The 24371-nt window shown below is 44.5% G+C and overlaps 2 protein-coding genes across 6 annotated transcripts in view; one reads left to right on the top strand and one right to left on the bottom strand.

Annotated features, from left to right (window-relative positions):
* LOC309633696 (uncharacterized protein) overlaps window positions 1-4562 on the bottom strand; it is a gene marked incomplete at its 5' end in the record, with an annotated part of 126207 nt that extends 121645 nt beyond the window's left edge. For 2 of the 4 annotated variants that reach the window (XM_082402924.1, XM_082402923.1), the window contains 2 exons: window positions 2454-2589; window positions 4202-4339. In XM_082402924.1, the coding sequence (XP_082259050.1) occupies window positions 2454-2589; window positions 4202-4273 (208 nt within the window). Of the gene's footprint in view, window positions 1-2453; window positions 2590-3990; window positions 4161-4201; window positions 4340-4381 lie in introns of those variants that run through there. The other 2 variants (XR_014247666.1, XM_082402922.1) reach the window with 2 other exon arrangements.
* Window positions 4563-4662: 100 nt separating this feature from the next.
* On the top strand, window positions 4663-22552 carry LOC309633676 (L-threonine 3-dehydrogenase, mitochondrial). 2 transcript variants are annotated; one of them, XM_082402858.1, is made up of 10 exons: window positions 4705-4792; window positions 5677-5752; window positions 13517-13714; window positions 15298-15340; window positions 15986-16056; window positions 17317-17466; window positions 17562-17734; window positions 18725-18815; window positions 21201-21470; window positions 22040-22552. In XM_082402858.1, exons 3-10 carry the CDS (start codon window positions 13531-13533, stop codon window positions 22177-22179), a joined length of 1122 nt encoding a protein of 373 aa, XP_082258984.1. In that variant the 5' UTR covers window positions 4705-4792; window positions 5677-5752; window positions 13517-13530; the 3' UTR covers window positions 22180-22552. The 2 variants fall into 2 exon arrangements, with proteins under 2 accessions (XP_082258983.1, XP_082258984.1); XM_082402857.1 differs by lacking the exon at window positions 5677-5752 and having other exon boundaries at window positions 4663-4792.
* Window positions 22553-24371: the final 1819 nt, after the last annotated feature.

Here is a 24371-nt window from a genome sequence, read left to right as displayed (position 1 = left end):
TTTCCAATTTAAAGGATCCATCATCTGCCATTAATGAGATATATCTTAACAGTGACTCAAACCAATAAGACACAAGAGGCTTCCCCACATGAGAGTGTGAAAGATGCCACCTAAACAAGATCTAGAAAGTTTATTCCCAAAAACAGTCTAAGAAAGTAAAGGCCTTCATTGTACTTCCTGATGCAAGAAAGTTAAAATGGTAAAAAGCCCTTGAGAGTTCGCACAGTTAGACAAAAGACTGCTTAGAATCCCAGTCTAATCTACTGGCGGCCAAAAGTACACCACATGTATACCTTTTGGGTGGCAGAGACCGGGTTCTCAAAACATATACACACACGCAAAATGTTAACTGCGTACGCAATAAAAGAGCCCCATCTTAGCATTTTCAGGGTGAGATTTTCTTTAATTCCCAAATAAGTATTGGGTTAGCCAAAAAGTTCCTTTGGTTTTTAAGTAAAAATAAAAGACACATTTCATTTTCCACTTTCACCAATAACTTTTTCACCGTTTTGTTCCACTACCTTCTGCCATTTTTCAGGCAACTTCACAATTCCATCTTCCCAAAACCTTCTATCTTTTTGAGCAAAGAACTGTTCCAAGTGCCTTTTACAGTCTTCCAGGGAATTGAAATTTTTTCCAGTAAGAGAATTTTGTAAAGACCGAAATAAATGGAAATCCAAAGGTGCAATGTCTGGTGAATACGATGGATGAATCAGAACTTCCCAGCCAAGCTGTTAACATTTTGCGTGTGTGTATATGTTTTGAGCACTCGGTCTCTGCCATCCAAAAGGTATACATATGGTGTACTTTTGGCCGCCAGTACAGTTTTTGCCTGGTCATCAAAGAAACATGTGGCCTTGCGTTATCCTGATGGAAGAGTATGAGTTTTCTGTCGACTAATTTCGGACACTCTTTGTTGAGTGCTGCTTTCAGTTGGTCTAACTGGGAGCAGTACTTGCTGGAATTAATCGTTTGGTTTTCTGGAAGGAGCTCATAATAGAGGACTCCCTTCCACTCTCCACCATATATACAACATAACCTTCTTTGGATGAAGACCAGCCTTTGGTGTGGTTGGTGGTGGTTCATTTCGCTTGCCCTATGATCTCTTCCGTTCCACATTATTGTACAGTATCCACTTTCATCGCCCGTCACAATTTGTTTTAAAAACGGGACATTTTCGTTATGTTTAAGTAGAGAATCGCATGCGGAAATACGGTCAAGGTTTTTTTTCGCTTAACTTATGTGGAACCCAAACATCAAAGCGATTAACATAACCAAGCTGGTGCAAATGATTTTCAGTGCTTGATTTGGATATTATGTCAGCTATCTCCCAGGTGGTATAACGTTGATTGTTCTCAATTAATGTCTCAATTTGATCGCTATCAACTTTAACTGGTCTGACCGTCCTGGAGCATCGTCCAGTGAGAAAACTCCAGCATGAAACTTTGCAAACCACTTTTGACATGTTCGATCAGTCACAGCACCTTCTCCATACACTGCACAAATCTTTTTTTGCATTTCAGTTGTGTTTTTTACCTTTCTTGAAATAATAAAGCATAACATGCCAAAAATGTTTTTTTCTTCAATCTTCAATATTAAAATGGCTACACAAAAATTCACCAATTTTGAAAAGTTTTCTTTTTAAATGCACGCTGATAAGACAGCTGTCACAATACAATCTAACAAAATTGTTTCAAATGGCATTAAAGACAATTAAGCGCTACTAGAGCCACCTTATGGAAAAAACTGAATGAACATTTTGGCCAACCCAATAAGTACTTGTAAGCTTTATTTTCTTATTTAATTTTTTAAAAGTTTTTTTTGAAGTGGACCATTTTTAAAGTCTTTATTTAATTTGTTACAATATTACTTCTGGGTTTTTTTTTTTATGTTTTGGTTTTTTGGCTGTGAGGCATGTGGGATCTTAGCTCCCCGACCAGGGATCAAACCCACACCCCTTGCACTGGAAGGCAAAGTCTTAACCACTGGACTACCAGGGAAGTCCTGGTACTTGTAAGCTTTATATGTACATAAACCTGGCTGGGGTATTAGTTGGAAGCTGGCAATCTGTTGTTCCTTTTTCTTTTGTTTTGGAAGCTTTGTTTCCCATTCCAAGGTTGGTTTGTTGAGATCACTTTTACTTCAACAAACTCTATTAAAGTAGCCAATTCAGGGAAAAATGATAGGCCAGTCTTCTACTTAATTACCCAGCCCAACCCTACTCTGTCTTTCAAATGAGCAAAGTCTTCCCAGTCTTTCAACTGAGGATAAACCACTCAGTGTCTAAACTGAGCAAAATCTTCCCAGTGTCTTTCACTGAGGATAATGCAGGTACCTCTTCTTGAAACTAAGTTTCAAGGATAACCTACTCCTCCAGAGAGTTTAAACACCACTGAATAAAACCTAGGATCATCAGCCAATAATGGGAGATCCAAGAACCAGGAAAGACTCACCCAAATTCGTCTGGACTCTCTGACGAGGTGCATGGACCAAAGAGGCCTCTGCTGGTACCAAGCTCCAGATCCTCGTAGAGTTCAAGTGAAGAAGACAAGTCTGCTCTGGGCCCTTCGTGGTCACCAAAACCGTCAACTGGAAAAGAAAAAAAAAAAAAAAAGCACAACCTAAAAGTTGAGAATTATGTTTTATTCAGCAGATTTTCTGAGGACTTAAGCCCAGAAGATAGCCTCTCAGACTGCTCTGAGGGATTGCTCCGAAGAGGTCAGGGAGGAACCAGGATATACAGGGGTTTTTGCAACAAAAACCAGGTAGTGGGAACATCAAAAGATTATGTTAAAGAAAACCAGACATCTCAGGTTAATGAATTTAGCATTTTTCTAGGTATGGGAAGATGTAAGGGTCTGGGCTCATTGAAATCATTCCTTTGAAACACACCTTAACTATCTAAGCCCAGTATCCTGATTTTCTCCATCCCATATGCCTTCAGGGTGCACAGTCGGGGCGCAGCAGCAGTGGCTGCTGGCTTGATGTCTGCAACATCCTTTGTTTACTGATATGGCAGGCAACATTTTTCATCCACATCAGAAACCAACTCACCTTTCAGTCCCTTGGTAATCACGCCTTTTTCTTGCCCTGTCCTCAGGAGCAAAGGTTTAAGCCACATTTCCTCCCCTTCCCCCACCCCCAAACAAGCAGCATCCTCAGTGGGTTGCTCCACCCTGAAACATCCCTGTCTGCAACCCACTCAAAGCAAATTCAGTGTCATCTCTGACCTCACCACAATGTTTGAGGAAAACCAAAAACAACTCCTAATGATATGATGTGGTGTGTTAGAAAGGGCAGTGACCCAGTGCCTGGGCAGCATTCTGGTCCCCCTGGCCTCTGGGGAAATCTCTTCACCTGTCTAGGTGGGGCTCCACCTCTTCCTCTGTCAAGTGGGCACAGCGGCCTTGATAATCTCCTAGGTCTCTCGAGAGGCTAAAAGTCTAATTAAAATTTGAAAATTCAAGTGCACTAGAGAGAGACCCATAATGAAGATCATGTCATATGAGAAAAAGTTGAAGAAATGGGGCCTTCTAAGAGTCTGTAAAACAGAAAGACATATTTCATTAAAATCATGGATTCTTAATGTTGGAGGAGGCCTTAGAGCTGTTTTTCCAAAACCCTAACGTGCACACGAACCACCTGGAGAGCCCCTTGAAATGCAGACTGTGATTTAGTAAGTCTGGGAGGGGGCTGCTTTCTCCAGGGACCACACTTGGAGGACCAAGCCTCTAGGGTATATCCGTGTTTCTCACCATGACAGCACATGGGGATCACTTGTTTCTCACCTCGATAGCACATGGGGATCACCAGAGAAGCTTAAAAACAAACTTATGCCTGGGCTTCCTGCCGCCCCTCCTTCCCCCGCCGACAAGATTCTGATTTATTTGGGAGGTTCCAGAACTCCCCGGTGATTCTAATCTGCAGCCAAGTCTGAGAAACCACTCCCCTAGATCAGCGCTTCTCAACTTTAGCACAGATCATCATCACCTGGAGGGCTTGTTAAAACACAGCTCACAGGGCCCCAACGCAGAGATTCTGACTCAGCAGGTCTGGGGTGCAGCCTCAAATCTGCATTTCCAACAAGCTCCTAGGTGATGCTGACTGCTGGTCCGGTGGCCTTGGAGGTCATCTAATCTCACAGCGATGTTTCCCACGTGGGAAACCAAGATGAAATGACCCTCTCGAGGTCTCTTTGTACCGTATCTCCTGACGCCGGTCCGGAGCTATTTCCCCTGCCAATCCTTCCAGCTTTCCCTTCGGCGTCCCGCATTCCTCCTCAAGTCCACTGCTGAGCCGCTAAACGTCGGCACGGACCGGTGCTCTGGGGCTCCGGGGGGGCCGGGCCCCTTATGTTGGGAGGCCCTTGAGCTGTCCCCACCTGGAGAGTCCCACGAGAAGACCTGCGGGATGGCTCTGCCGCTGCCGAGGACGCCGCACGCTGGACTCGAACGCCTCCCTCTCCTTCCGCGAGCTCTCCGGAAGATGGGTCGGGGGCGGAGCCCGCGTGAGGGGCGCGCGCCGCCAGGAACACTACGGAGACCCTCGGGGAGGGTTACCATGGCAACCGGCGCCCTCCCACGTGGTGAGCCGACGTCCACGCCAGGGCGGCCCGGACCGAAGAAGGGGATTGGTGCGCCGGGGGGCGGGTTTGCGCGCAGAGAGGATAAAGGCGCCGCGCGCAGCGAGCTCTAGTTGCTGTTCCGCGCTTCCGGACTTTGTGCCACGTGCAGCTGTCTCTCCAGCTCCGGCGCCGCAGCAGCGCAGCATCTCTGGGCGGCTGCGTCGGAAGGTCAGTGCGGAGGCGGCCGGATGCTTCCCCGGCGGCTGACCCCGGGAGCTGAGCCTCTTCAGAACCGAGGCTGACGGTGCAGGTCCCCTTGACCACTCGGTCCCGCTGGCCCGATCGGTGTGACGCGGCGCGGGGCTGGAGACTCAGCGCTCCCGGGCACGAGTGGGGGTCCCCAGCAGTCGCCGCGGAGCTGGGAGGCTGGGGGAGGGGAGGGGCACTGCTGGGGTCGCCAGGCGCGGCTCCCGGCCCTTCGTACTTTTCGGAAGGGCACACCCTGCCAGGGAATAGGGGCGGGAGCGGCTGTTCTCATAAAACCGGTTTATCCAGCCTTGCTGGGAGGCGGAGGCCGGAGACCCGCGTGCGGCCCAAGTCCCCGCGTCTTCTTGGGTTCCCTCTCCCCGGCCGGCGCGCATAGGAGGGAGTATGGGGGCGCCCGCTCCGCGAAACCAGATCTCCCTCTAAAACTCTCTGTAGCTCACGCTGAGAGCTCCGGAATTTTTTCCCCCGACCCTTTCTGGCTTTCGGATCAACCCCACATTAAGTCTGGACTTTACCAGCTGGTTGATGGAGTCTTTACACTGACTGAGCAGTTTGCTAAGTGCTTTTCTAAATTGCTTTTATTAAATCCTCCCAACAGTCTAACGTGGTGGTCCGATCATTTTCCCCTTTCTAAGGATGGGGAAACTTGAGGTTTGGCAAGGTAGTGTGCGCAGGCTCGCACGGCGAGGGAGGGCCGTCTCTGGCCTTGAACGCCCTCGGCTCGTGGGTGCTCTCCTCCTGGGGAGCGGCGAGGAGGAGGAGCCGAGCTGTAGGGGAGGAGGGGCGGCGGGGAAGGTGCCCCCTGCGCCACCTCGAGGATGTTTCCTCTTTGTCCTCTCTCTTAGGTACCTGATGTTATCTCTTCTCTTGAGGGAGAAGAGTGGGGGTGATGGAAGGAGGGTTTGAGACTCAACGGACCTGGTTTGCAACCCCTCCTTTTGGTAATTAGTATCTGCCTGACCTTGGGCGGGTCAAAATTCATTCAGCAAAATGGAGAAAAGATTCCAGCTTCAGAGTTACTCTGAGGCTTAAATAAGAGTTCAGGAAAGCAGGTGCTTCGTCAGCGCTCAGTAGTTGAGGTGCCTGATTTTTCCTTGGGTCATTACTATGAAGAGGACACGTTTGCTTTTATGATTTAATGAACTGGAGAATGTAAAGCGGAGACTGCCTTGCAAATGTGTCTTACAAGCGTTATTAGCCCCCGGGGCCAGGAAGTTGTCAACTGGGCAGTGGCTGACCTTTGGTGAAAGCAGTTCCACTGGGTGCAGAGCAAGAGGCCCCACTTGGAGGGGCAGAGAACTCTCTGGAGATCCTTGAGATGGGAAGGAAAGGTAAAGCCTGGAGGAGAATAATAGGTTTCAGCAGGTTTATAAGCAGAGGGAAAAGAACCATTTAGGGGGTTCGGTGAGACAAGGGCTGGGGAGTTTGGATGGGACGGGGGTTTGATGGGTCTCTGGGGTGGCGCTGGTCTCCACTGGGCGAATTTTCTAGCTCCTCAGTAGTATATGTATGCACTGACCATTTCTTGGGGCTGGATTTTTTTAAAAATTTAAGTTGTGGCTTCAATTACATAACATAAAATTTACCATGTTAACCATTTTTAAGAGTACAGTTCAGTAGTCTCAGGTATACTCACAGTGGATCTCTAGAATTTTTTTATCTTGCAAAACTGAAGCTATGCCTGTTAATTAAATACTGGTATCCCCTCTCCCTTTCTCCCACCCCTTGGTAACTACCTTTCTACTTCCTGTTTCTATGATTTTTTGATTACTTTAGATAACTGGTATAACTCATATGAATGGAATCATACTGTATTTGGCTTTTTTTAAAAATATAAATTATTTATTTATTATTTATTTTTGGATGCACTGGGTCTTTGTTGCTGCGTGCGGCTTTCGGTAAGTGGAGGCTACTCTTCGTTGCGGTGCGCGGGCTTCTCATTGCGGTGGCTTCTCTTGCTGCAGAGCACGGGCTCTAGGTGCATGGACTCAGTAGTTGTGGCTCGCGGGCTCTAGAGCGCAAGCTCAGTAGTTGTGGCGCACGGGCTTAGTTGCTCAGTGGCATGTGGGATCTTCCCGGACCAGGGGTCAAACCCGCGTCCCCTGCACTGGCAGGTGGATTCTTAACCACGGTGCCGCCAGGGAAGCCCGCATTTGGCCTTTTGTGACCAGTTCATTTCACTCAGCATAATGTCCTCCAGGTTCATCCATGTTGTTGCATGTGACGGGTTCTCCTATTTCAAGTCTGAATAATATTCCATTGTATGTATATACCACATTTTCTTTATCCATTCATCTGTTGGAGGCTGGATGCTTTTAGCTTCATGCTTAATGTGCTGGAGACATTACTTAATACATCTTTATTTACTGTCTCCGTGGCTAAGGATGATTAGAGCTAGACATTTGGGGAAAACACAGGACAGCAAGAATATTAAGGGAAATTGATGGTGCATTCTCAGGGAAAAGGCCTATTTCGTTGGTTTTCAATATTTCAAATTGGAGTTTCTTTTAATATTTCTGAAATAGAATTATCTGTCTTCAGAGCAATCACAATTGAATTAAGGTTTTTTTCCCCAAGAAACAGAAGTAATGTTTTCTGACAGCAGGGGACATTCTGTTTATTGTGGTGTAGACAAACCCCTGGTATTTCTTGGTTTCTTCTTCCTGCCTACCTGTTTGACATGGTGTTTGAGTTCTGACATGCATCAGGCACTGCTAGGAACTGCTTAGTGGGACTCACAGCTCCATGGGAAAGGCAGCCATACTGGCTCCTGGCATCTAAAGCCAACATGTCCAAAAACAAGCTCGTTTGTCTTCTTACCTGACCTGCTTCTCCAGAAAGCCCATGCTTGCAGCAGCACAACTTGGAAGCCTGTGTTATTCTCCTCCATTCCTTCACAAGTTGCCCCACATCCGAGCAATCAAGGCCAGCTGGGCTCTGAGTTTGTATCTCTATCACTCCGCTGTCTTCCTGATGCCACTGCTTTCTTAGAGTTCTGTTGTGGTCAGTGCAGAAAGGGTAAATGCCGAGAGATGGGAAGAGTCATGTAAGAGAGGCTTGGGCTGGGGAGACGCTCCATTATTTAAGGAGGAATGTCTGTTGGCCTGTTTCTTTTTCATCCCTTGGAGTTAAAGTAAGCAAGGTGCTTAGGGGAGAAGGTCTATGGACTCTCATCTGATCTTCAGTCATCTTTGACGGTTCCCCTGTATAAGTTTAATAACTAGCTTGGCAAAGCAAGTTTTACTTTAGAACGGCTGTTCTCAAGTGTGATCTGGGGAGCCCTGGGGTTCCCTGAGACCTCTGTAGGGTACATGAGGTCAAGGCTATTTTTTAAAAAATACTAAGAGACTGTCTGCCTTTTTCATTCTTCCTCTCTCAGGTGTATGGTGGAGTTTTCTAGAGGCCAAATGGCTTGTGATGAGCTTTTCCTCTGATGGCTAATGAGATGTGTGCTTGTGTACTCTCGTGTTTCTAGAATCTTCTAAGGATAGTAGGCTTAGAATATAAATATGTGCATTTTCAGAGATGAACTCTGTTTGTTCTTAGTACTTATTTGCACTCTTACTATCTACCTACAGTTATATCTGCTATCATCTCTGGGGCCTGTTTTCTTTTAATAAGTCATAACTTTGAAATCCCTAAATTGAGTCTTGTGGGTATATGGAAAAAGAACAAAAAGTTTATACTCTTGATTTTAAAACTTTTCTAAAATTTTAAATGGTATAAAAATTCTTTTGAACTTAATATTTTATTCTAACATAAAAGGATATTAATTTATATATTTTTTATATTTAGGATAGATCAGTGGTTTAAAAGGGGGGATATTAGAGGACTCGATTTTTTTCAACTCAAAGCTGTACCATATGTATAAATGCTGAAGAAAAAATGAAACGACGACATAACAGAGTTCTCTGACTCATGGAAAGAGGAATTTACTCCAAATAAATGTGCAGAACTAAATAATACATGAAAATATGAAGGCTTTGGTCAAGTTTTACAGAGGTCAGAAATTTACCTTATGTGTCTGATGCCACAGAACTTTTTGAATAGTATTTTGGTCACAATAGCATTATTCTTAGACCAACCATTCATCAACTAAAGAAAAACAAAATGAATGAATTAAATGTAGGTATGATGAGCTCTTTAAAAGCCAAAAATTATTTGTTACAGCTTTCCAAACTAGAAAAGAAAAAGCTAATAAGATAGGTTATCAAATTGCAGTGGCTGGAGAAACACACAATAAAGCCTTGTTTGGATGAAAAAGCATTGAAAGAAATAATAGCACTGCCACTTTCTAATAATACAGTAACTTGTCAAATTAAAGATTTAGCTGCAAACATGAAGACTAGTTTGGTATCTTGACAGAGAAGTGTATTTTTACCTTAGAAATAGAAGAATTTGCAGTCTTGGCTGGACTTGCCTTTTTGTTTGTATTTATCTGGTATCAGTGCCAAACCAATTATCAAAGAATATCTTTTTGGTGAACGTTTGACAGCAAACAAAAATAGTGCCAAAGTATTCAGCGTGGAATAACTTTTTTGAATTTCATGGTTTATTCCGGAACAACTGTGTTGAATTTGCACTGACGGTGCACAAGTCACACCTGCTAAAAGTACTGGTGCCTTTGCAGGAATCAAGGCAGTGGCACCACGTGGTACTAGAAGTCATGGTATTCTTCACTGCCATGTGCTTTCAGTGAAAAGTTAAATAAAAAATGGAAAACTTTACGTAAGAATGCCCTTTATGAAGCAGTAAAAATGACTGATTTTATTAAATCTTGACCCTAGAGACATCTTTTTAACGTGTCATGTGGTAAGTGGATGTACTTGTTCCATATTGAAATATGATGGTTGTCTTGAGATAAAGCATTTTGTGTGATTGAATTGTGAGCTGAACTGGTCCCTGTTTTTCATAGAGAACCATTTTTGCTTGAAAGAATGACTGACAAACGATGGTTATTCATACCTGGATAATCGGCATACATTTTCTAAAAAAATGAACCAAGCGAGCCTGCCAAGGTATTTGTTGCAAGTTAAGTTGTATCCACTACCGTGAATTTGACAGCTTCCCAATACTTAGGCATTTTTTGATGAGATCAGTGATATCAACCAGTATGACTTTTGGGTATTGTACAGTGAAGTGTGTTAACAGTTGGAAGCTCTGCATAACTCACTGAACCAATATTTTCCAAAAAACAATGTATGAAATTACAGAACCATGCAGGAGTAAAAGATGTGTTCAAGGGACTTCCCTGGCGGACCAGTGGTTACGACTTTGCCTTCTAATGCAGGGGTTACAGGTTCAATCCCTGGTCCGGGAGCTAAGATTCCTGCATGCCTTACAGCCAAAAAACCAAAACATAAAACAGAAGCAATATTGTAACAAATTCAATAAAGACTTTAAAAATGGTCCACATCAAAAAAATCTTTAAAAAAAAAATGTGTTCAAAGCATTAGATATACCAGTGGGTTTTAATGTAGCAGGTACAAAAGTTCACTGATAATGGCTTCAGATTCTACATTGCAACTAACCTTGAAGAAACTACCATGTGTTGAGTTTTGGATATCCAAGATGAGTATCCAGGATTATCTGAAAAGGCTTTTAAAATACAGCTTCCTTTCCCCACTGCTTTGCTTTGAGTCTGGGTTTTCTTCATTCTGGATTTGCTTCAATCAAAGCAGCAGACAGATTGAGTTAGAAGCAGATGTGAGAATCCAGCTGTTTTCTATGAAGGAACACATCAAAGAGACAAGTAAATGTAAAACAATGCCACTCAGTAAATTTTTCATTTTGGAAAATACAGTTATTTTCATAAAATATGTTTATTTTAACACGTTTATTGGTGAACGTGAACTCATTCATAGGTTAAATGTTTCTCAGATTTGCTCTCTACTACAGCAAACAGTGTTAGATAGACCCCACTTAAACAAAAGCTCTCTGTAGTCCCCAATTTTTAAGAGTGTAAAAGAGTCCAGAGACCAGAAAATTTGAGAGCTGCTGCCTTAAAAGTATTAAATTGAGTTTGGCAGTGGCAAGATAATAATCTTGACTTGAGAAAGCTACATGCGGTAGATGGTTGGAGGGTTTTTTGGTTTCGTTTTTAATGTACATGCATTGTTAATCAAAGCAATCCCATTATAGGGACAGTAGAGCTGCTCGACGGTTAAGAACTGGATTCCCTGAGAGAGATGGTGCTTGCCATGGTTAAATGCCATAATTCAGAAAGGCATTCACAGGCTTCTGGCCTGTCGTGAGCATCAGGTGTTAGCTCGTAATAGTTGTGGAATAAGAACCAACTCAAGCATGAATTGTCCACATTGTTAAACTGAAATACTTTATATTCAATGAAGAATTTGTGCCTCCTTCATGCTTTCCCCTTCTGGGGAAAGAGAAGATGAACTGAGTTGTACGTATTTCACATCCCTGTTTCACGTCTTCAGGGTTTACCTTTTCCCAGACTCCAGTGTCTTCAACCTTTAAAAGAAAAAAAGAACCCCAAACTTCTTCACCTGTGGCCGTCACTCCTTTGCTTTTGGGAACTGAGAATTGTCTTTGAGTTTCAGATGTTCTGGTAAATCTGGCTGCTTCTTGGCTTCCTCGCCGTCCTCTTGAACTTGCTGAAATAAGTGACGTTAAGAATCAAAGTTCTTACCTGGTCTCGGGTGTCAGCAGTGGCTGCAAAGATGGTTTGAAGGGATGATGGAAGAAAAGCTTGGGTCTCTCCTATAGTGACCTCCCTTCCAATCCTGAGATACGCCATCAGAAGGTTGTCTTCTGCCTGTTTGGGAAAGTTAGCTGGGATGCAGGGCCTCAGGACCTTGGCGGGGCTGCGTCTCAGGCTGGGGACCTGATGGGCCAAGCCCCTGACCCGACAGAAGCCATCGGGGCTCTGCCCGCCTTATTTCGGTGTCCTAAAGAACAAGACCTCTGTGGCTCACAAAAGGGTGTTCAAGCATAGGGTTTCAGCAGATTGTATTGCCCTTTTGTTTTCTATAATCTGGATTTTAGGGATTGCAGGAAAGCTTCTGATACCTCTGGCGGTTTTAACTTAGAATTACTGTTACCTAATCAAGGCAGTGGGTTGAGTGTGGTGCCAGGCTAAGTTCAGATCCTAAATGGGAAATGTCTCCAAGTGTGGTTTACTTTTTCTTGTTTTACGATGCAAAATATGAGATGGTTGAGATCTGGCCACTTCTTTGTCAGGGGGTTGGGCACTGGGGTCGCTCTGAAGGCTCATCCGCCAGTGCTGTTGCAAATCTGACAGCTGCCGGAGGTGGAGGCCACGGGACGGTGTGCAGAGTGCAAAGGCCTGACCTTTGGGGGCAGGAAGGTCGCTGTTAGAACTGAGCAGCTCTGATCTGCTCTTGTGACATGCTTGTCTGGGTAAAGCTGACGAGGAAGGGGAGCTGGACTGCAATAAAAGATACATGATCTGGGCACAGAGGAGAAAATGGCTTTTCTAAATGATCCTTTCTAAAGAGTTGGCAGTGAAACAGAAATTAGTCACAGCTTACTCAGTATTGCCGGGGGCCTTTTTACCTTAACTATCTGCTTTTCTAGTCTGGTTCATCCTAAAGATAACATCTGAGTTAGCACGAGAGTCACAGGGCTCTGTGTTATTTAATCGGGGACCTGTTCGCACCCCGATGGTACGTGGACAGATGATTACAGTGGTGAAGATCTGAGGCCTTTGCCGGGATCCATGATGTTCCTGGCGTGGACGGCTCTGTGCGCGGTAACCTCCGCGGTGACTTTAGATCCCAGTTGATGTCAGCGCTGTGCGGCTCCAGTTCTAAATCGCGGCCAGTCTTTGTTTGCCTGCACTTTGCACCAGTGACGTTTATCCCCTTTTCACAGGGCTGGGCTCACGGCCGGCTCTTGACTGGCTCCCTGTCTGCGCAATCAGCAGTCTCTTCAGTTCGATTCATGAATCCAGGACACGGCTTTGCCCGTGAGCTGGCGATCGTAGTGTTAGTTGTGGTTAAAGGGTTTGTGTTCTGAGGGGTCGGGAGGGTAAGCAGTTACATACTGAACTCTGCTTCTTTTGTTTGTTTTTTAAAATCTTATTGACATATAGTTGATTTACAGTGTTGTGTTAATTTCTGCTCTACAGCAAAGTGACTCAGTTATACAGATATATATATTCTTTTTCATATTCTTTTCCATTGTGATTTGTCACAGGATATTGAATATAGTTCCCCGTGCTCTACAGTAGGACCTTGTTGTTTATCCATCCTATATATAATAGTTTGCCTCTGCTAATCCCAAACTCCCAATCCTTCCCTCCCCTACCCCCCACCCCCCTTGGCAACTATTGATACAAGTCTGTTCTCTATACCTGTGAGTCTATTTTGTTTCGTAGATATGTTGATTAGTATCGTATTTTAGATTCCACATATAAATGATATGTGGTATTTGTCTTTGTCTAGCTTACTTCGCTTAGTATGATCATCTCTACGTCCATCCATGTTGCTGCAAATGGCATTATTCATTCTTTTTGATGGTTGAGTAATATTCGGGTGTGTGTGTGTGTGTGTGTGTGTGTGTACACACACCACATCTTCTTTATCCATATTCATCTGTTGATGGACTCTTAGGTTCCATGTCTTGGCTAATATAAGTAGTGCTGCAGTGAACATTGGGGTGCATGTATCTTTTCTCAACTCTGCTCCTTTTGTGTTACAGTGTCTGCAGAGATCATGCCGGTCGTTTGGATGCTGCGGCGGGTTGCCAGCCGGCTGCTGCAGAGACCGGCCTGTGGCTGCCAGGCTCCTGTCCTGCCCAGCCGGTTTCTGGGCACCTCCCCTCAGCAGATTCCAGCGGATGCCAACTTCCACTCTACCTCGTTCTCTGAAGCAGACCAACCACGCGTCTTAATTACAGGTTGGGTTTTTTTCTTTTTTCCACATTTGTGGCTGTGTTATTTTCTTTGTGTGGCCGTGTATTTGTTTTTGGAATGTCACCAGGTAACATGCCGCCAGGTAACACTTATTAATCAGAAACTCCCTTTTCCACTCCTGGCTCCCTCCGAAATAGCACAAGTCCCCCTGTCCTTATTTTGTCGCTGTTGCCAGGGCTTGGTTTCCCTGCCCAAATTTTTTATTCTCTGAAGGGGGAGGACCTGGGCACCTGAAGAGGACCAAAAAGCGGCTGTGGGACTCAGTTCCCCTTTCCTGCTAGGAATGGCCTGGGAGCCAAGGTGTGTGGATAGAACGTGGCCTCTGGAATCAGGCGCATCTTTCCTTGGCCAAGCTCCTCAGGCCAGGCAGTTCCTGCACATTTGTATGGAAGAGATAGCCAAGGCCTGCCCAGGGCCCGAGGAACTCCTCACCATCACCTCGTGACACTTGCATCTCATTGTCCACAGACTGGCTTGCTGAGCCCTCTCCCCTCGTATCCACCCAGCACCTGGTTCTGTATCTGCTCACTGCAAACTTGGCCGTCTGTCCGCAAGTCCTTCCACCTGACTCAAGCCCACCTCTGATTTGACTGACATGTTTTATTGTCCTCCGTTTGCCAGAGTTTCATCCCTTGGCTTCACGTCCTTATCCTTCTTACATTCCTCAGTGTTTGTGTGTTTCTTTCACTGGCACCTCCTCCTCCTCTCCTGCTGTAAATGGGTTTCAAGTAAGGCCGGTTCCCTCTGCACTTCCCCCCTGACTCTCCCAGCTTCTTGTCTGTGTGTTGTTTGATTCCCTCCTCCCTGCACCAAAAAGCATCTTCCAGGACCCAGTGTTACTGTCAGTGGGCTGTTTTCAGTCCCATCTTAACACATGTTTACAGGAAATCCCACTGTCCATATCTTCCTGCCTCTTACTTTCTCCCAAATGGAATTTAGGGTTGTATTCCCCTAAATGTGCTCCCAGACCCCTAGCTCTCCCATTTCCATCAATGGCATTTGTAAGCATCCAAATTAAGATGCTGTAATACTCATCTTTAATGTTCTTAGCAGCTCCTTGCCCGTCCAGATATCTGCCCCTTTTTTCAGGTGACTTCTTGGTTTGTCCCTTCTTTCTTTCTCCCTTCCTGTTCCTCTCCAGGTCTAATGGAAGGAGGGTGCTCTGGATAATCCCAGCAGAGGTTGACATCAAACTATGATATCTAGTTTTGAGTGTTCTGGTACCCGTAGCAGATAATTTTCACAGCCCATCAAATAACAAAGGCAAAGCTGGTAGTGACTTCCTGACCAGGAGGTGGTCCTGCTCTTCTGTGATTGTTCTCTTACCTGTTCCCTGGCTTCCCCTCAGCCACTCTGTGCTGGAGAGCACTTTTGTCTCTGAAACTGATCTTACCTGTAGCGATCTCTGTCCTAGCTCCGAGAAGGTAATTCAGTTCTATCAGGCCAACCTGGGGCTTTACCTAGTTAGCTAAGAGTGCCAGTAGAGTTTTATTCTATTATTACATGCTGGGAATAATTGAATTGGTTAGATTTAGATTAAAGATTCACTTTTTTCTTCTTTATCCAGGGGGTCTTGGCCAGCTTGGAGTGGGGCTTGCTAGCTTTTTGAGGTAAGAGCTCGCAAAGTTTAAATTTAAATTCTGAGTTTTTCGGGGCTTGTCTTTGGCCCCATTTAACCATTGAATCTTTTCTCTCCCCTCTTGCTTCTGACCACTTTAAGATATCGTATGTAAATGACCGTTTGGAATGCATTTCCTTGTGCCTCTTCATATCACAGACATTGTTTCAGGTCCGCAACTCAGCATCCCCCAAGCTGGTCCTTCGCCCTCTGCCTTTCCTAGGTTAGGCAAAGTAAGACCTGCCTCCCAGTAAATCACTTGGTTTTCAGATGTTTGGGGGCAGAGGGAAGTATTGTATGTGTAGAAACTGAAAAGGAACAGTGTGGGATTTGGAGAGTGGGATAAAAGGATAAGAGGAGAGAAGAACGGGGAGGGAAAGGGAGAAACTCAGGGGCACTGGGAAGAAATTGGTGACAGATACCGGGATGATAATGGGCTGAGGTAGAAGCAGGAGGTGCAGCCCTGAGTGTGGCTGCAACTGCAGGGCTGTGAGTTGAGGACGAAGAGGGAAGAAAGGTGTGGAGAGGAGGGATTTGGAGGCTGACGGGACATGACAGTTCCTGTTGGAAAGACTGTTTTCATAGGACCTGTTATGTCCTCAGTGTACCAACGCGTGTGTTTTGATTTTCCCTTTAGGAAACGATTTGGGAAGGACAACGTGATTCTGTCTGACATTCGGAAGCCCCCTGAGCACGTCTTCCTTAGTGGTAAGAGGCCCACAGAGCAGGTAGAGAGGCAGCTCCCAGAATCGGTGTCACCGCTCATAACCAGGCTTGTGAATTAAAGAAGGAGGAGTATTTGAGGCACACGTGTGCCACTTAAAAATGTTTCATGGTTTTGTCCTCATTAGTTCTGTAAAACGCCTACGGTACAGCTACTGCTTGTTCAAGGAATCCAAGGACAGGAGAGTTCTTCAGACCTTGACATGAAGTTGTGGAATAGTATCTTTGGATATTATTTGGAGCAGTATCTGTGGAATAAAACGGATTCCTATCTTTCAGAGTTTTTAGTGAACTTAGCTCAGAGAGAAAGCAAACAAAAATCAAGTTCTGAAATGAAAAGGAACTTTAAATTTTGGAGAAATTAATCCTCATATTTCAACGTGGACTTGTTCTTAAACTACTGTGCGCACACACAGACCCCAGACTCCTCTAGTCAGGTTGTCTACACCTCAAAGATGTTTTTATAATTCTCCTAGTCCTTCCTGGTTCTGTGTCAGCCTTTTGCTGTTTACCATGGGGAAGAGCAGTAATTCACTGAAAGTGGGGGAAATTGGCACAAAATCGGCTCTACCTCTAGCCTAACCAGGTGTGGCGAACTCTTAATTTATAGTTCTTTTATACCATGGTGGGTTTTTTGTTTTTGTAAACCCATTTCTCTATTCCTTTAAAATATGCAACTTTTTTTTTTTTTTTTTTTTTTTTTTTTTTTTTTGGCTGCACCACGCGGCATGCGGATCTTCCCCAACCAGGGATTGAACCCGTGCCCCCTGCACTGGAAGCGCAGAGTCTTAACCACTGGACTGCCAGGGAAGTCCTAAACTGTGCAACTTTTAAGCAGGGTGAAATCTCTGTGTGCCTATAGGTTTGGCAACTCAAGCCAGTTGCCTGGTCATTACTCCAGTTCTTAATTTTATTCTGTTTGATACTGGCAAGCTACTTAACTTCTCTATGCCTCAGTTTCCTCATCAACAAAATATCCACCTCGAAGGCTGTGAGAGTTTAAATATACAGAAAGCCCTTAGAACAGCACCCGGCAGGTGTATGTCCTGTGTAAGCATTAGCTGCTGTTAGCCGTGGGGTGGCTGGGATTCGTTATTCTCCATAAGGAAAATGCTGGGCAGTGTCCAAGTTGTTGCTACCAGGTCGGTACCAATGGAATTCAAAGTCAGCGGGGGAGGGGAAAAGATCTGTTGAGCTTTCCAAGCCCGGAACTCTTTTACTTCCTGGTTTCACTGCTCCTTGCAGGCCCGTTTATTTATTCCGACATCCTGGATTACAAGAATCTGCGGGAGATCGTGGTGAACAACCGTGTCACCTGGCTATTTCATTACAGCGCCCTGCTCAGTGCAGTGGGAGAGGCAAACGTGTCCCTGGCCAGAGCTGTGAACATCACTGGTGAGTCTCTGGATCTTGCCCCAGGTGACCCGTCTGCCAGATTTCCCAGTTCTTTGGGAAGAGGTTTCCCAGGTTACGACATCTGCTTGTTTCAGGACTGCACAATGTCCTGGACGTTGCCGAAGAGCACGGTCTGCGATTGTTTGTGCCAAGCACCATCGGGGCGTTTGGACCTACTTCTCCGCGGAACCCAACCCCCGACCTCTGTATCCAGAGACCCAGGACTATCTACGGGGTGTCCAAGGTCCACGCGGAGCTCATGGGCGAGGTAAGCATCATTTGGCAAGATGACTCAGTGTTTCCTTTTCTATTTCTGCCTCAGGCACCTGCTGGTTCATCCTTGGAGGGGACTCTCTCCCTCCCTTAATCTCTGCCCCCAGAAATGCTCGGGGACTGAGTGTGTTTGCCAAGTGGTCAGTACCGACAGCTCCAGAGGAATCTTCAGTCCTATGCTAACACAAGACTTCGTACACGCCCCTCGAATGGCACCCCGTCTTTCGTTTGCTGCCCGTCTTATTTGTACGGCACTGTTCTTTCAGGTTCCCGATATTGGTAGTTATCAGAGATAATTTTAAAATAACCTCAGACATCTTTTTGGTTTTATGTTTTAATACGCTTTGTCTTTGTAACTCTATAGCACATTTTAGCCGGTTTCTGAGCCTTCATCTGATGTATCACAGTCACCACCTTTCCCTGTACTCTTCCCAGCGCTACACTGCAGGACAGGCTTGTGGAGAGCTGTTCAGGACTAGGAGCAGGGTCTCCCTTCCAAAGAAAGGCTGGAAATCCTTGCTGTCGGCTGATCTGTTATTTACAGTGTTATCTAGTGATGTTATCACCAGAATGACGATTCTTTGAAGATAAAAACTTCAGGGTTATTTGTTAAAGGAAAATGAGTGACTCTTAGCAATTTTAGAGTCTTCATTTCCTTGAGGAGGATTTATTTTTATTTATTTATTTTTTTCACTTAAAAAATATTTATTTGGCTGTGCGGGATCTTCGTTGCAACATGCAGGATCATTTTTTTTTTTTTTTTTTTAGTTGCAGCATGTGGGATCTAGTTCCCTGACCAGGGATTGAACCTGTGCCCCCTGCATTGGGAGCACAGAGTCTTAGCCACTGGACCACCAGGGAGGTTCTAGGAGGATTTTAATATGACTGTATGGGATGAAGTTTCAGGAAAAGGCTGTTATTTCTTCGCATTGCTCTACCTGATTTAAAAGATTCTTTTTAAAGTTAAGTTTTCTCTTTTTTGTAGTATTATTATTACCGGTATGGGTTAGATTTCCGATGCCTGAGATATCCTGGAATCATTTCTGCTGACTCCCAACCTGGAGGAGGAACGACTGGTAAGTGTTATTTTCGATTTCTTTTTTTCACGTAAGATAAGCTTTCTAATGGCCAGGCGAAGTGGAGATGGATCTGTTGTCTTTTTAGTCGTATGCTGACCGGAGTTTTTGCATCCTTTCTGGGAAGTGCATCTGAGAAGCTCATTGAACCCTACTGTCTTAAACTCATGCCGATGCTGTAAGTCCAGTGGGATTGGCCACCCCCAGTGCCGGAGTCAAACTGACATTCGAGATTGTTACCCACAATGTAGGAAGACACCAAATGAGAAATCACCTCTTGGGAATTCCCCGGCGGTCCAGTGGTTAGGGCTCGGCGCTTTCACTGCTGTGGGCCTGGGTGTTCAATCCCTGGTCGGGGAACTAAGATCCCACAAGCCGCCAGAAAAGAAAAGCCTCTTTCTTTGAATATACCTTTGCTTCTTAATACAGAGAGTTCTATTAAAATGGACTCTGCATGTTTAGAAAGAACATAAGCATCGCTCCTCCTGCTCTTGTTATTGTGCTTATTACTATTTATCCAAATTGTCTTAGTTTTTATTTCAGAAAAGCTTGCTCCAAAATGAGAGTGGGTTACTACTGCTCATCTCTAGTGCAGTTGGTTACTTGCCTGTTTAGGAGCCTGTATTATTCATTGGTGAGTGGACCACCAGGCCTGGTTAACTTCATTTTTTTCTTTTTTTTTCCACTGAGGAATAGTTAATTTACAATATTATGTAAGTTTCAGGTGTACAACATAGTGATCCACAGTTTTTAAAGGTTGTATTCCATTTATAGTTATAAAATATTGGCTATATTCCCTTGTCTGTACAATATATCCTTGTAGCTTATTTGGTTTATGCATAGTAATTTGTACCTCTTAATTCCCTACCCCTATCTTACCCCTCCCCACTTCCCTCTCCCTACTGGTAACCACTAGTTGTTCTCTATGTCTGGGAGTCTGTTTCTTTTTTGTCATATTCACTAGTTTGTTTATTTTTTAGATCCCACATATAAGTGATATCATATATTTGTTTTTCTCTGACTTATTTCACTAAGCAAAATACCTTCCAAGTTCATCCATGTTGTTGCATATGGCAAAATTTCATTCTTTTTTATGAGTGAGTAGTATTTCATTGTGTGTGTGTGTGTGTGTGTGTGTATACACATTATATATATATGTGCCACATCTTTAGCCATTCATCTGTCGATGGACACTTAGGTTGCTTCCATGTCTTGACTATTGTAAATGGTGCTGCAAGGGACGTTGGGCTGCGTGTATCTTTTCGAATTGGTGTTTTCGTTTTCTTCGAATATGTACCCAGGTCATATGGTAGTTCTATTTTTAATTTTTTGAGGACCCTCCCTACTGTTTCCACACTGTCGTTGTTATCAGTTTGGACTTGAGCATGCTGTTATATTCAGTAACTCCCACATTAGAGATCCCTCCCATATGAGGGCTTCTGAGATACAATGTAAAAGATACTTGACAAAATCCAAGGGATTTTTTACTGTAGATTTGTAGTATTGTCTGACGTCCGAGAGGGTTGTGCCTCCAGCTTCGTTCTTTTTCCTCGGGATCGCTTTGGCAATTCTGAGTCTCCTGTGGCTCCATATAACTTTTAGGATTATTTCTTCTAGTTCTGTGAAAAGTGTCGTGGGTAATTTGATAGGGATCGCATTCAATCTGTAGAGTGCTTTGGGTACTATGTCCGTTTTAACAATACTAATTCTTCCAGTCCAAGAGCATGGGATATCTTCCCATTTCTTTGAATATCTTCAATTAAAATTTGAGGGATTTTAAAAGAGCCTTTGGTTTTGGTTACTTTAAAAAATTTTGCCTTAATGTGGTGCATCTCCAAGTATGCACTAGGAACCCCTGGGAATCCTTGAGACCCTTTCAAGGGGTCCCGGAGGTCAAAACAATTTTCATATCAGTACTAAGATGTTATTTGCCCTTTTCACTCTCCTTTACAAGTACACCGTGGAGTTTTTCAGAGGCTACAGGATGTGTGTAGCACAGTGGACTGAACACAGAAGCAGAGATTCCCGCTGTCGCCCATTAAGACAGTAGAGAGGTTTTCAGAATGTAAAACACGCTGTTCTTCTCACTAAATTTTCTCGTTTGGAAAATATGTTCTTTTTCACATAAAATGTTATGCATGTGAATGTGTGGGTTTATTATTGTCATTTTAAAATGCAGAAATATTTTTTTAAATTCTCAGTTGATTTCTGATATAGTAGATGTTGCTACAGCTCACCTTAATAAAACCTCTTTGGGGATCCTCAGTGATTTTTAAGCGCATAAAGAGGTCCTGAGACTAAGACATGTGAGAACCACTGCCTTAATGCAGGAGGCTCACTCACCATTCTGTTACGAGAAGACCCACAGGCCAGATTCTCTTTCAGACTACGCGGTCCAGATTTTCCATGATGCCGTCAAGCATGGCAGATTTGAGTGCAACCTGGAACCCAGCACGAGGCTCCCGATGATGTACATTGATGACTGCCTCCGGGCCACCCTGGAGGTCATGGAGGCCCCGGCAGAGTCCCTCTCCATGAGGACTTACAATGTCAATGCCATGAGCTTCACCCCCGCGGAGCTGGCCCAGGAGGTTCTCAAGCACGTTCCAGAATTCCAGATCACCTACAACGTGGATCCTGTCCGACAGGCCATAGGTTGGTACACCATTGCAGAACCCCTCAAAGCCAAAATTAAGCTTCAGTCCGCCCCACGAGTCCTTGAGAACATAAACGGTGGAGGATAAGGAGAGCTCAGCACCTTCCCAAGGGGCCCGACACCTTCTGGAGAAGGAGCTGCTGTTGCACCAGAGCCGGCAGATGCTGCGGTTTTGGGAAATGATGCCTAAAGTGGGTAGACGGGAACCATCCAAATAAACAGCTTGTCGGCACTTCACCATTTGCCAGTTTAAACGTGAAACAAGCAGGTGTAGTATGAGAGCAGCCCTGGGCTCTCAAGGGCTGTGACTGTGCCCCTGTGTGAGTGCCATCTGAGCATGCAGTCCCACCTTACAAGTCTGCACGAGACTTTCCTCCGAGGTGACAGACTTCTAATCTAAGAAGGTGACTGTGTGTGTGCCCGTAATAGCTGCTCTGCTCTGCTCAGGGGGGGATTTCAAATAGGACGTTTCTTTCGTGGATGATAATCCTTTGTTTAAAATGTTCTAGACCTTTTTGCAAATCTAGAGCCTGAATAACTTAAGCTCCTCTTCCATATCTTGTCCTAGCCGATAGTTGGCCAATGAACTTTGATGATAGCAACGCCCGGAAGGACTGGGGGTGGAAGCACGATTTTGACCTCCCGGAGCTGGTGACGACGATGTTGAACTTCCACGGTTCCGAGAGCAGAGTTGCCCAGGCTAACTGAAGGGGCCGGAGGAAGCGCTCGTGAGTCCTGGGCGGCTGTCCAGGGAAAGTCAAAACAACCCCGAGGTTCCGGACCCCGAGGAATCTAGATGATGTGGGGTTGAAGGACTAACTGGACTGAGTTTTCGCAGCTCATATGGAACTGCCAGATGGAGAATTGACTTGGCTTTAGCATTTTCCCAATGCTGTAGGTTTGGTGGCAGGACCTCTGGAGCTTTTGCTGTCTGCCTAAACTTGTCCAAACACACAAATCACAGAATGAAGACTTAAGTCATAATAGTTTTCCATTTCCTTAGTTAAGATGAAGCAACCATTTCCGAGAAGGTAGAAGTATGTGATGTTTGTACTAAATTAAACTTAAATATTGCTCCTAAGACTCCATTATTCTCTTGACTAAGACTGAAGATTACATTTTAAAGACTATCAAAGATAATCTCCCAATTTAAAAGAATTCTTTACTATCCCATCAGAACATAAAAAATGCCTGATGTATTAATCCCATATTCACAACGTTCAAGAGGTTGATTGATTGTTGATTGATTGATTGATTGATTTTTGGCTGTGTTGGGTCTTCGTTGCTGCGTGTGGGCTTTCTCTAGTTGCGGCGAGCGGGGGCTACTCTTCGTTGCGGTGCACAGGCTTCTCCTTGCGGTGGCTTCTCTTGTTGCGGAGCACAGGCTCTAGGTGCACGGGCTTCAGTAGTTGTGGCATGCGGGCTCAGTAGTTGTGGCTCACAGGCTCTAGAGCACAGGCTAAGTAGTTGTGGCGCACGGGCTTAGTTGCTCTGTGGCATGTGGGATCTTCCTGGACCATGGCTCAAACCCATGTCCCCTGCATTGGCAGGCGGATTCTTAACCACTGTGCCAACAGGCAAGCCCCTGTTCGAGAGATTTTTAATGTGTCAAAAATGATCACTTCTAATTTATTTGTCTGTAAGAAGATATACTGGTAGGAAACTAAGAATATCAAGAGATGATCTAGGGGACTTCCCTGGCGGTCCAGTGGTTAGGACTCCATGCTCCCAATGCAGGGGACACAGGTTCGATCCCTGGTCAGGGAACTAAGATCCCATATGCCGCACAGCTTGGCCAAAAATAAATAAATAAAATTTTAAAAAAAGAAAAGAAAGAAAAGAGATGATCTAACTAGTAAAGGGGAGCACCTCTTACTTTGATTGCCTTCCTGTTGGTGAGCTGAGGGGTGGTGACCGGGACTGTGGTCCCTTACCTGCCATGTCAGCCTCCGGAGGAGCTTGTCTCAATATACAGGTTCCTGGGCTCCACCCCTTCAGGTGGACTCAATTGATAGAGATGGCAATCTCGAAGCACCACTGGTTATTCTCTTCCAGCTTCAGCCCCCTAATTTAGACCAATTCCAAACGCGATTTTCTAAAGAGAGCTTCCTTACTACAGCCTTTCTATACACTCTTAGATGACCCTTCAGAAAAGCTACGCTAATCCTCTGAAGCAGTTACTGTCTAAATATATAGACTTACTTTCTCCAGCTACCTCAGGATGTGCTGCCCCTGAAATCACTGGAAAGTGAAACTCCAGTTAACTAATCATGGATTTCACGGACACAGCTGTCAAGGATTAAAAGGCATTTCTACTATCTGCTTGATGACAGTGTTATGTATTTGGAACTTGTAACTGCTGGGTAGAAGCGTGAATTTTTTTCTTTTGAGACATAATTAGATTTGAACTTCTAGATAATTATTTAATATTTATGTTGATACAGTTTCCTTCCCTACTTAGTATAATTAAGCTTACATTTTTACGTTTTATTTGCTAAAACCGAACAGCTAGTGTTAAGGTCTTTTTTTTTTTTTTTACAACTTTATTGAGATACGTTTCACATACCGTAAAATTCACTCATTTAAAGATTGCAGTTTGGTGATTTTGCAGTATATTCAGAATCGTGCAACTGTCACTATAATCTAATCTTAGGCCATTTCAGCATCTCACAAAAAAACCTTCCCCAGCCTACGCCACTACTAATTTACTTTCTGTGTCTATGGATTTGCCTGTTCTGGATATTTCACATAAGTGGAATCATACAATATGTGGTCTTTTGTGACTGGCTTCTTTAATTTAGCATAATGTTTTCAAGGTTCATCCATGTCGTAGCATGTGTCAATGCTTTATTTCATCGCTAAACAGTGTTCCGTTGTGTGAATGTACGACATTGTTTGTC

This window comes from Balaenoptera borealis (genome assembly GCF_965194805.1).
Source record: "Balaenoptera borealis genome assembly, chromosome: 8".
NCBI classification, from domain to species: Eukaryota; Metazoa; Chordata; class Mammalia; order Artiodactyla; family Balaenopteridae; genus Balaenoptera; species Balaenoptera borealis.
This window is presented reverse-complemented; position numbering and strand designations above follow the sequence as displayed.

Coding starts and splice junctions, on each gene's coding strand:
- LOC309633676 (XM_082402857.1), top strand. CDS start 13,531: ATGCCGGTCGTTTGGATGCTGCGGCGGGTTGCCAGCCGGCTGCTGCAG. Junction 15,341..15,985: donor GGGCTTGCTAGCTTTTTGAG/GTAAGAGCTCGC, acceptor TTTTCCCTTTAG/GAAACGATTTGGGAAGGACA. Junction 21,471..22,039: donor TCCTGTCCGACAGGCCATAG/GTTGGTACACCA, acceptor ATCTTGTCCTAG/CCGATAGTTGGCCAATGAAC.